Source organism: Rhinolophus hipposideros (genome assembly GCF_964194185.1).
Source record: "Rhinolophus hipposideros genome assembly, chromosome: 2".
Lineage (NCBI taxonomy): Eukaryota > Metazoa > Chordata > Mammalia > Chiroptera > Rhinolophidae > Rhinolophus > Rhinolophus hipposideros.
Window position 1 is genome coordinate 73441329 of NC_138048.1, and position 12604 is coordinate 73453932.

The 12604-nt window shown below is 34.9% G+C and overlaps 1 protein-coding gene across 7 annotated transcripts in view; it reads left to right on the forward strand.

Annotated features, from left to right (window-relative positions):
- PHC3 (polyhomeotic homolog 3) overlaps nt 1–12604 on the forward strand; it is a 71231-nt gene that overhangs the window by 52268 nt on the left and 6359 nt on the right. For 4 of the 7 annotated variants that reach the window (XM_081070226.1, XM_081070227.1, XM_081070228.1 and 1 more), the window contains 4 exons: nt 238–397; nt 4495–4609; nt 8211–8343; nt 8435–8666. In XM_081070226.1, coding sequence (XP_080926352.1) covers nt 238–397; nt 4495–4609; nt 8211–8343; nt 8435–8666 — 640 coding nt within the window. Of the gene's footprint in view, nt 1–237; nt 398–4494; nt 4610–8210; nt 8344–8434; nt 8667–8842; nt 8972–12604 lie in introns of all 7 variants that reach the window. The other 3 variants (XR_013994734.1, XR_013994736.1, XR_013994735.1) reach the window with 2 other exon arrangements.

Sequence of the window (12604 nt, forward strand, 5' to 3'; positions counted from 1 at the left end):
CGCTAGGCTCTATTTCACAGAGACTTTGAAGCATATTGCTGATAACCTGAATTATAAAGTGTTTATATCTTCATTGCCTAACCTTTTCTCAGGCAATAAAGTACTTAATGACTGGGTCTGATCGGCTGAACAAGCAAATTATCACAGATACCATTCTTCTCAAGAGATTTTTTAATCAACTTATTTCTGAAAGTCTTTTAAAAGATTATTTCATTTTATTCTCTTTCTCTTTTAAAGGTGAGTCGTTCATCTTTGCTAATAGAACAGCCTGTGAAAAAAAGGCCTCTTTTGGATAATCCGGTGATAAATTCTGTGTGTGTTCAGCCAGAGCTACAAAATAATACAAAACATGCAGATAATTCATCTGACACAGAGATGGAAGACATGATTGCTGAAGGTTTGTGGATTTTACTCAAGATACCTGTTAAATTAACTTTAACTTTTACTGCTTGAAACAGTACATGGATTTTTATTCTACACAGATTTTCAGTTGGAAGTATTCACTTTTATTCTCATATAATGCATTATTTGACGAAAATAATGGGAAAGTTAACCAGACTCTTAATGGCCAAATAATTAAAATAGCAAGATTGGTGTTAATTTGCATAATGTCAGTTTGACTTTTAAAAGCCTGTAGATGGGAAAAATTCCATTATATGTTAAAATAATTCAGGATTTAAGCATCAAAACAACCAATTTTCTGTCTTTTCAAGCAGACTTAAATGACTATTTTATTGAATTGGCTTAAAAATTGAGAGTTTCTGGGATGTTTGGTTTTAGACTTTCCATAATCTAATGTTTGATATCAGGTGGAAGGATGTACTCTTCAATCAAGAGGTGATTAAATATGTTCAAAGAGGAAATATCACTAAATCTCTTTAATGGCAACGAATCTTTTTTTATAGAGTTTATTCTAATAGTGAATATTCCATAAAAGTCAAGTGGTATACAAAATGACTACAGGAAAACAAATACAAATAAATGAAAACATGATATATTTTATCTTTTATTGATTCTGATCGTGGCCCTGCAATTGATACAATTCAGTCTGTGTAACATTTAGTATATAGTCAGGACTCTACAGTAGTGAATTAACATATGTGTCTTAAGTAATTATCCTCAATATATGAGCATATTTCATTTAAAATTAATTGTATAAATTGTATGCCCTTTCATAGTTACTTTGTTCAAATCAGGATCCAGACAGTGCCTACATTTAGCCTTTTGTTATTGTGAATTTAGTTTCATTTAATTAGTGAATAGTTGCTTTTAATTATGCATACTATTTTATCTGAGAGAAATTTTCATTTGAGATGATGTGTAGTAAAGATGAATGTGCAGGGAATATCTTGTCCATATCTACAAGGAGTGTATAAATGAAAGTTTTAGGCTATAAAGCATGTATATTCTTCCTCTTCTGTGTACACTTTGGAGAAAAGTGGGAAACTGCTTAGGAAGCTTCACAGCATATTTCATGATACTCGTGGTTTATATATAACAGACATAGAGCATGTGCTAGAATCTGAGAGGAGCTTTCGATCTAACAGGAAATTAGCGAATCTCCGTAATAGAAAGATAACTAAGGAGGAACACATAGTAAGTTTTAAATGAATTATGTAGATAGTAAGAACTTAAAACTGGTTGAGTTTATTGCCAGCTTAGTGAATTTTCTATGAAGATGGGATTTGACCTGGGTTTAAATGATAAAGCACAGATTTAATGTGACAAACAGGAAGACCATTTCAGGTTAGAATACCATGAATAAATGCACAAAGGATATATAAGTGCTAGGTAACTTCAGGAGGGGGCAGTGAAGAGGAGCACGTTGGGTTAGAGAAGCGGTGGTAAGGAGGTGACTGGCAGTGAGATTCTAGAGTACCTTGGGTATTGGACTAAAGAAAGAGGAGTTACCTTGTTAAGAGGATGGTTACTGAAGATTTTTAGGTGGTGACATGAACAAGAGTGATTTTGGACACTGTTTGTCATCCATCTGTAGGATGAGTATAGAGGTTTGGCATGTAATTGATACCTCTAGTCATGGGAAGAGGAAGGAAAGAATTGATGGGAGACAAGACAAAGGGTAGTTTAATAGGACAACATACGAGAGTAAGGAAAAGGAAGATTTCAAGATGATTAATCTATGCAATGAGTAGTAAATAAACCATGAAGGTCTAATGCACAATATAATGAATATAGACAACATATTGTACTAGAATCATGAAACTTGCTGAGAGAGTAAAACTTAATTATCCCAACAACTAAAAAGAAAGAATAATTATGTAATGTGATAGAGGTGGTAAATACTACCACAGTGGCAATCATTATAATATATAAATATACCAAATTAACACGTACACCTTAAATTTAGTGTTGCATGTTAAATGTATATTCAGTAAAAAGTGATTAATCTATTTCATAGTGGAGATATTTTTACATAAAATGTACCAAAATTTTAAATACTTCATAATTTCATTTACCAAGGTAATTTTATAAAGTGTTTCTATTACTGTACTTCAATTAGTTTCTCTTAGTGGACTTCAGTGTTTATGGAAAGTACTATAGGGTGAAATGGTGAAGTCACTTAATTAGTGGCTGTGGATTTGTGTTTTTGTTAGACTGTAACCCTTAGACCTCTTTGGGATCTCCCTTCTCTTACCAGCAAAAACATTTCCTTCTCATTCATGAGGTATTCTGTTATTAAGTGTTGCATATGCTTTGTTAATTAATAAAAACTCTTGAAATAAAACTTTCAGTATAGTCTGAAAATGGAACAACTTGAGGATTGGACTCTCGGGGCTGAATTGATGTCAGTGGTGGTTGAGTAAGAGATTCTGTCTCTAGTACAGTCTTTTCAAGGTCAGATCAAGTTACAAGCATGAAAAAGTGAAAACAGTACTCCTGGAAGTTAGGACATCAGGTCCCAGGAATGTATTGTTGGGCCACAACTGTGTGAAAGCCATCTCTAGGTCACTGTAAGGAGCGATTTTTATTTTACTTGTTTTGAGACTATTTCTTCCTCATGGCTACTACATAGATGACTTTTGCTTATGAAGGTAGTCTTGATAATATCCTTAAAATGATCACTTGCCATTGCCAGTTTGTGATTTGATGAGTCATGACAATGTGTTTGGATGTCCCCTGGAACTTCAAATATTATTTCACATTGTATTTTATTTTAGTTCTTGCTGCCCTCACGTGATTTAGCACTTTGCCATTTACTTCTGGGATAACACTAGGATAATATGAGTGCTTGAACTTAATGAATACATGTTACCAGGTCTACATTTCAGAATCCCTTTCTTCATTTTATCAAGTCTTGGTTAAATGCATAACAGAAAAGCACATATGGAGCTCATAGAGAGAAGCTTTAGTTAGTAGTGCTTTTTTTTGCATATTTTATGTGAGTTGGCATAGGAATTATGAAGATGCAAGAAAATGGAAAAATATGGTGGATTTAAGAATTTTACAGTTTTCATGGAAGTATTTCCTAAATACTTATTACAGGTCTTGATACTCTTAGTTGTTAGGTGGAAAATAGGAAATGAAACTTTAACTTTTTATGCCTACTACCTGTTGGGCACTCATGTAATCTTCACTGCAATTTTTTGGGAAGGATATTATAAACTTTTTACAGATGAGAAAATTGTGGGTCGTGAAGATTAAGTTGCTTGCTTACAGGTGACTGCTGCTGAATATCTGAGGATTTGGGTAGGAAGTTTCTTTAGGTCATGTGGAATGGCTCAAAGAAAGTTATGGATATAGAGGTGGAGGAAGGACATTCTAAATTAATAGAGTAAATCCTGACAAAAAGGAGCAGAGGTTAGAAATTACAGAACTATTTGAGATTTTAAAGATTATTATGAATGATTTTTGTTTTACTATGATATAACCAAAAGGGACTTTTATAATTAGATGTATATATCTTTATATAGTCTATTGTACACTGTGGATCTCTGAGAATGTTAATTATTTAAAATGATCCTCTAAAACCATACATATCAACATGTTACCTTCTTCTTGAAGTCATCCTTACTTATGTTCTCCAGTTAGAATTAAATGTTTTCCTCTGTATATCTCCATTGCACAGTGTACCAAAATTCATACCACACACAGTGTGTTTGGAAAGTATTCCTCCTTCAGGTTAGTGACTTTGTCTCATTCATCTTCATTTCTCTTACAGTGTTTAATAAAGTTATTTGCATATTTCTGACATGTTGGATTCTTAGAAAAATGAACCTTTACAATGTATTGCTTATTTACATAGAGAAAACTCTGTAAAATTTTAATGCAGGAGAAAGAGGAAATTAGTGGAGATGGCTGTTTTTGGAGGCTTTTGCCCTGCCAAAGTAGCTGTAGATTGAAAAGTTAAAATGCCATTCCTTTAAGTTTCCTGGAGGGTTTGAACTAGCAGAATCCAACCAAAGTTGAGGCTAAAGGAAAATTTGCCACAATTCAATTTTTGTAAGTTTTTTCCTTTGTTTCCTTCTTTTTTAGAGACATTAGAAGAAATGGACAATGAGTTGCTCAAGTGTGAATTCTGTGGGAAGATGGGATATGCTAATGAATTTCTACGGTCAAAACGATTCTGCACCATGTCATGTGCCAAAAGGTATTTCTGTTCTCTTGAATTTCCTAAAGCATCAACCAACAACCACTCTACCAAAACCAGAACACTTGTAGAGTTTACCAGTAGTCAAAACTAGATATTATAATATAGAGGACTAATATCAAATAGGCATTATCTGGAGCTACTTTGGTATTTAATTAAAAGTTTTGCTCTGTGAAAGTTACATATTCATAACACTTAAAATTAATTTCACAGCATATTCTAGTATGGAAGTAGCGTTATCCTAGTGGTTAGAATATACTTAGGAGAATCCCTCCCGTGACTATCAAAACAATATTTGTTCTATCACTTGATGTTTAAATCAATATTGAAATACCGGCACTTACTTTGTTTTATTTTAAAATGTTTTCATTTGTTTTAACCATGTCCTGTTAATTTTAGGTTTCTAAGTGGGACAGCTATAGCATAAATTTTCCACGTTGTTACATCATCACCAAAATGTCTCTCTTTTCTAAGTCTGTACTTTCAATAATAATATTATAGGTAAACAGTATTAATAACAAAAGAAATTTTAGTGTCTTCATTGATCTTGTCTTAAGTTTAATGTACATTTAAAAAAAACCCTTTGATTCTGATAATTGTAAAAAATTCATAAACAGAAACCTCATTTACAGTGAAGTAGGGAGGCCAGAAGGGGTAGCTCTTATGCCCTATGTCATTTGAAAGGCACAAGGGAAAACTGGGATAACCCTTCCCAACTTAACTTTTCCTTTATATAAAAGAATTTCCTCTCTTCTGTTGAGGAAATAGAATAGAAAAGTAGAAGAACAGAAGGGAGGAAATGTCTGAGTCTTAGTGGATCAGGGTTGCATGTACTGGATTGCAGTTCCTTAATTGTTCTTGAATAAACCCATTTTGCTGGAGATCTGGCTGATTTTTTGCTTACAGTCAACATAATAAATCCTAATACAGGTATTTATCACGAAAGATGAAGTGTATGCACAGGTTGATTATTTTGAAGTTTGTTCTCTGTTCCAAAAAGAGTTTTAAGATCTTAATTGTATACATCTAGGGAATTTCTTGCTTGAACATATTATTTAGCATGGTGCCACTAAAATAGTAAAACTTAGTATAAGCATTGTACTATTAAATAAGTAATAGAAGTATTTTCCTCCGAAAATGGATTCATTGGCTTCTCAATTGTCAATCTGTTATTCAGGTATTTTTTCAGGTTATAGATAGTCCTAATCAAATTGTGACTATTGTTTAACTCTGGAGTTTTCCAGTTTGCATATACCAGAAGAAAGAACAGTGGCTCTTTGATTCCAAGCGATTCAAAACTCTGAGGGAAAAAGACTGCCTTTCAGAATATTTTAAACTTCTTGACTGTTTAGAAATATTTCAGGACATTTAACCCTACTGTCACTCTTCTCCTAGAGATGACTGCTGAGTTATCACATTATTACATCTTTAGGGGAACCTTTTCAGAAGGTTAGGGGTCCTAACATAGGAAAATGTAGGCGAGAAAGTGGAGAGAAGAGGATAAATTAGGTCAGGGAAGAACTGCTGCTGTTTACCTGACTGCCTAGCTGTTTGTCTTGGAGATCTAAATATTTACGGACGAAATAGCAAGTGTAATGTTAGTTTCTCTTTTCTGTTCTTTTAGTCAATGGGGAAAGACGTTTTGTCAATTGATATGAATGGAAATCAGAACCCTACAGAGCTGAGCCCACAGCTGAGCATAATTAACACAGAAGGAGCTTGTTAAATTGTTTTAGGGTAAAATGAAGTGGCCATCAGGACACTTTCTTCTTTTTTATATTTTTAGAAGGGGAAAGACTATTCGTTCTCCTAGTTCTCCTTATTTCCTCCTCCTGATATTGTCATAAAATGTAGGTGAGGAAAATTTATTTTGGTATCTGTATATTGGTCCTAGAACAGTTATCAATAGCGAACTTAATTGGGATTTATTGTTGTCATTTTTCTGAAACATTATCTTAGAGCCAAAGAGTTTTGAAAATAAATTATGATGGCAGTTTTATATGTGTAAGAAAGAGGAACTGCATGTTTTCTTAGCCTTTCTGTAGCTTTTAAAAATTTGTTTCTTAGATTATTTCTTTTCACTCTTCTAGGGAAGGGGGTGTGGGGACAGAGCCAGGAGTGCAGTTTCCAGTTTCTCGGCCTCACATGGAAAGGTGCTGACTCGGGTAGTAAATGGCCATCAACTGTGATTGGATGGCCATCAGCTGTGGCTAGTCGGCCGTCAGCTGTAACCAGTGAGCCATTGGCCACTAATATAACTGCAGTGGCTACGCTAGCAGCAAACGCGGGCTAGCAAGAAGATGGTGACTGAGCTAGCAAGAGCGGATTGCAGTTAGCAGGGCAGATTGCAGCTAGCAAGTGAGGTGGGTTGGCAGAGAGAAGTGGACGGCAGGTTGCGGATAGTGTGGCTCCTGCTTCCTGTGTCTCCAACCCAGCCGCCAGCCAGACTACAGTGGTGTGACTCCCCTATCTATGGCTCCATTGGTGTTCCTTTTTGGCTTCACCATATCTTGTGTTCTTACGTGGGGAACAGGACCAGAGGCCCCGCAGGCCGCCCCGCGTGACATATGGCTGGGTCGAGTCATTCCTGTAGCCTGCCTATATTTGTATGGCCCCTGCTCTAAGGATGGTTTTTAAATTTTTAGGGGGTTGAAAAGAAGTCCAAAGAATATTTCATGACACATGAAAATTATGTGAAATTAAAATTTTCGTCTTATTAAATAAAGTGTTATTGGAACACAGCCATGCTCATTCATTATTGTCGATGGCTGCTTCCATGTTATAATTGCAGAGTTGACTAGTTGTCACAGAGACTTGAATGGCCCACAAAGCCTAAAATGTTTACTATCTGACCCTTTATGAAAAGTTTGCCTGCCCCTGTTCTAGGGCCGTGGAACCTAATAAATGGTGTACGACTCTTTTTAAGCTGTCATTATGTCTTATAAAAGTCTATATTCAGAAATATTAGACCGTTTATTTTGATAAAAGGAAAATCTTTCAGCCAGATTTAAAGAATTACGTATTTTTAAGTTTCCTGAAGGTTGAGAGCTATGAATTCCTTGTGTACTTTTGAAATCTCAACTTTACACTTTTGCTCTTCAATTTCATTAATATTTGAAAAATCTTTTTCTATCAGTTTGAGATTTCCTCTTCTCAACTATATTAGCCTCTTTTTATTAATCCCTCTTCAGAAATTATTACTTGAGCTAATATCAGTTTGGATGAATATCAAAATAGTTTATCCGTAACTTCTTTTTTTCCTGGAACCTTGAATTATGTTGCTGCTATAAAAATTGGTTATCCTCTCTACTTTGCAGAAAGTTCCCCAGTATCATGCTGTTATTGGGAGAAAATATCAATACCTTGTTATAGGTGTCCAGTATTATATTGAGAGCTATATTGTGATATATGCAGAGGCCAATTTTTGCCGGTTAGCATAAGTAAATCCACTGAACGTTATAGTTCGCTTTCTGAGATAGTATAGTCCTTAATGAATTATATGGCACTTATTTATTCACAAATTAACTTTAAAGTCATAATTAACTACTAAATGGAGTGTCCCATATATCTCTTAATATTTTTTCTTACTTGAATTTCTTAGGTACAATGTTAGCTGTTCTAAAAAATTTGCACTTAGTCGTTGGAATCGTAAGCCTGATAATCAAAGTCTTGGGCATCGTGGCCGTCGTCCAAGTGGCCCTGATGGGGCAGCAAGAGAACATATCCTTAGGCAGGTCTGTAGAAACCTTGCTTCAATGTACAATACCCTTTTCAGAAATGCAAGGGAAGTGCAATGCTGTATTTTACTTGTACTACATTTTCCAGCTTCCAATTACTTATCCATCTGCAGAAGAAGACTTGGCTTCTCATGAAGATTCTGTGCCATCTGCTATGACAACACGTCTGCGCAGACAGAGTGAGCGGGAAAGAGAGCGTGAGCTCCGGGATGTGAGAATTAGGAAAATGCCTGAAAACAGTGACTTGCTACCAGTTGCACAAACAGAGCCCTCTATCTGGACAGTTGATGATGTCTGGGCCTTCATCCATTCTTTGCCTGGTATGTAATTGAGCACTTTGGCCTTAAGATTTTTCTTGTGCATTCACACACCGGAATAATGTTAGATCCATCCACACCTGTTGCACGAAGGACTAGAGAAGTGCTTATGTATATGTATTAATTAAATGGCATTTGCTATTGAAATGTGATCTGTTTCCTCTTGCTTATTCCCTCAGCACAACTGGGTGTTTTCTCATACCCCCCCAAGTCGATAAAAACTGACTAGTCCTGCTTCTGCTGTGACATCTCAGCCGGTGAAGATATTAAAGGTGCTCTCTTCTCTTCAGTCTGATTTCTCTCGAGAGGTCAGTAGAGAGATTGAGTCAGACAGTTCTTCCCTTCTGCTCTTCTATTTTTCTATTCTGTTTCCTCTTTATTTCCTAATTTAACTTTTTTTTAAAAGGAATGAGAGGCTATAATTTTTTTTACATTTTTGAAAACTAATTTTTTAAAACCTTTTAGAATATGATAAAATTTTGTTTTCTTTTAATAAAATCAAGCTGGTTCTTTTAAAGGAAGCTGCATTCTTTGATTCTTTGTAATAAGTATACATTAAGAATACTTCTGAAATTTGATTTTTTTAAGTAGACAACTAACATTCAGTTATGATATTCCATTCCAATATTGAGGGTAACTTTCTTATTTATGTTTTTCTGCTCTCTCATGTTGGTATTCTTTCCATCAGCTTAGTCTTTATGTTCTTTATCTTTTTTCTTTAATGCAACAATAATCCTTTATATTCACTTCCAAGGGGTTGGCCACTAAAGACAGCTGCACCTTTTGCTCATGAGACCCACACTGGTTATATGTTTAGACAATATACTTTTTTTTGTCAGCAAATCTTATCATTCACTTTGGCCTTATGAATATGGAAGACAAAGAGATTTTAAATTGTTTGTTCCATTTCGGTTTCATTGTGAATCATACCATTTCTCTTGACACAAGCTTTCTAGAAAAATACTTCCCCTTTGAACTTACTAAAATTAATCCAGCTATTTTTGCTAATTAACCTTTCTATGAAGGTGACACTGTTTCAGAAGCAAACTTACAGCTAATGTGCTATATGAGTGAAGAAAGTATATTCAGAAGTATTACTGCTTTAAAAAGAAAATCTGTTAGGCATTTTACCTTATATACAGAACTCTGAGATTTTATTGAATTATTTTTTCAATAGATTGTTTTAGAAATGCTCAGTAGTTGGGGTTTTTTTAGAAAAACAAGACATGGTCACTTTTAAAATTATTTAAGGAGGGTTACATTTTTCAAGGGAAGATTTTTAAGCATACACCTAAGAAAACTTAGGTGTGAGTTAAGTGCTGACTACGTGGGTTTAGAATCTGGTTTCAAACTGATGAGTTACAGGATGGTGAGTCTTTACTGTTTGTGGCTTTAGTATTTGATGAAATAAATTTTAGAGTTTAGACCAGTCTAGATATCTTCAGAATTAACCCTGGAATCTATATTGATCCTCTAGGCTAGACTCTGATTCTGTCATCTTCAGAAGTAGTCTGTCTTCCAAATGGACACATGAGCTGTTAGCTGGATTTCTCATTGGTGGGGGAGAGGGAAAGGGGAGGATGTTTCTTTTATTTTGGGGAGGAGGGTTGGTTCATATATTGAGGAAAGTAGTGAGCCAAATAATTTACATGTAATGGAGCTGAGTCTTGTCACTCCATGTCCTCTCCTTTAGGGCTAATTTTCTAATTTTCCCCCGCATCTACTTGTCATGAGGCTACTCTTGGCTGCTTTTGTTAGAACAAAGATTAACTCCTCTGTCTTGTTCTTGCTTCTAGTAAAAAAGAAAAATCAATTATTATAACTTGAGATGGTTGTCTTACTGAGTTCATCAAATTTTGTTGCCAGTTGTTTAGAGAACATTACATTTCATTAAAAGGAGACAGCTTTATGATTAAGAATTGCTTGGGATGGTTTAAGAGTCTGCTTTTCTTTTACTGATTAAGTAGTGGTATTTCCACACTGCTTTGATAGGCTAAATAATGAGCTTATTTTTGTGATCATTATTGTCTTCTTTCTTAAAGATTTTCTCTGAATAATGCCTGTAGCATAAGGAAAATCTCTTATCAGAATATGCCTTTATCTTCATTTCTCAATGCTCCTCAATGCCTTTGTAAACTTCTTTTTGAGCCACTTTCAGCTCATTCAGGGCTGTTCTTGTTTTCCCCCTCCAGTTAGTCTATTGCCAAGTTTTTTCATAAAATGAACAAGTTTGTAAATTTTATAATCTCATATTTTGTTTCTTTCCAGTTGAGGATAGGCTTCCCTCTTTTATCAGGGCCTGTATTTACTCCTAGAGTTTTCTGTCTCTTTGTATAATGTCACCTTGTGAACCAGCCATCCTGGTGGGACCAGAGCTGGTATGTAGTACACCCAAATCTCAGAGCTGTTACCAGAGTAAAAATTTTCTTCTAAACTTTTGTGCGTTAAAAAGTTCTCTACAGAAGTGACTCTTTATTTTCAGTTCATTGCAGTTATCTTTAATTCTTGCTTGATACAGTGAACTGCCTTTTGCAAAGATCAGTTTATTCTGTATTTATGGATCTGTGAATCTGCAGTAGATTGGTTTCTCTGTAGGCATATAAAGTAAGAATCATCTAAAAACATGAATGTTTACTAGTTTTCATAATATTAGGACTTGATTATTCTGTAGTATTGTGTGGCAGGTGGTATCTTTTCACCAACCTAACTGAGGTCATTTTTTGTGTGGGGTGTATTTAGCTGGAAAAGTACCTAGATGCTTGCAAAATTTAGTTGGGACCTATGTACATATGCAGAGGTCTCCGTCCATCTCCGGTTCTGGTGATGTAAAGCCAGCTGGCTGGATGGTTGCTGCAGATGGGATATGTTTTGTCATATCCCTAGGATGCCAGCCACTTTACAGAAGTAGATTCTAATGTCAGAAACTCATAAAACTTTAGCTCAGTGTACCACGAACATCTACAATTTTTTTAAAATTCATTTTTCTCTAATGATTTTCTGGAAGCATGTTTGCTTATGCTTTTTTTTTCTTTTTTAAGTTACTTTATTTTTTCATTTCCATACTTATACTAATATAACCACACTTTTTGTGGTTGGCTTAAGAAAGTTGTGATCTAAAATTCTGAAGATAATGCATTCATTCATATTTGATCATGCTCTTTCCCAAAACACTTTTTGTTCTTTATTATTTTGCTAACACATTTACTGTCCACCTACAAGAAGACATTTGAAGAGGGATCTCATAGTGCAGAGGAACAAGACATGCTATGTATTTTCCTCATGGAGAACTCCCTGTTTCTATTCCCAAATGTAGCTCTTAAGGTCCTCATTACTTCTCATTGCTCCTGTTTTCTGAATCTCAGTAAGTCCTATCCATCTTTCTCTCTCTTCTTTTCTTTCCTGTGTTCTTATAAGTAAGACTGAAGAGAGAAGAACATTAGTTCTTTCATATAAAGGATGAAGTCACAACTAGATGCAAGATTAGTCAGTTTTGTCTGCCCAGTTTTGAGAGCTACCTCTGGGAAAAGAAACGGGGCTTTTCTATGGTGAGTAATCCCATTTTAACTAGTTTATTTTATATGGTAAAGGTGCAAAAACCATAAAAAGTTTGCATTGGGTACTTTTGAAAGGTCATTTTTTAAAAGTCTGTGAAATTATTAAAATAGTGAAATTGATAAACTGGCTGTTATATAAGAAACAAGAAAGATACAGCCAACAGAGAAGTTGGCAAATGAAGTAACCAAGAGAAAAGACGACCACATAACTGAATACAGAAGACGTGTTTGCATTCCTCTTACAAGATAGCTCCTCTGTAGCAGATTCTAGTTTTTGTTTTCTATTTATTGTGTGTTTATTCACTCATTCAGTCCTTCACTTATCAAAAAAATATATACATTTAGCACCTACGGTGCTTTGTGCTTGGTGCTGGGGCTATAGGGATG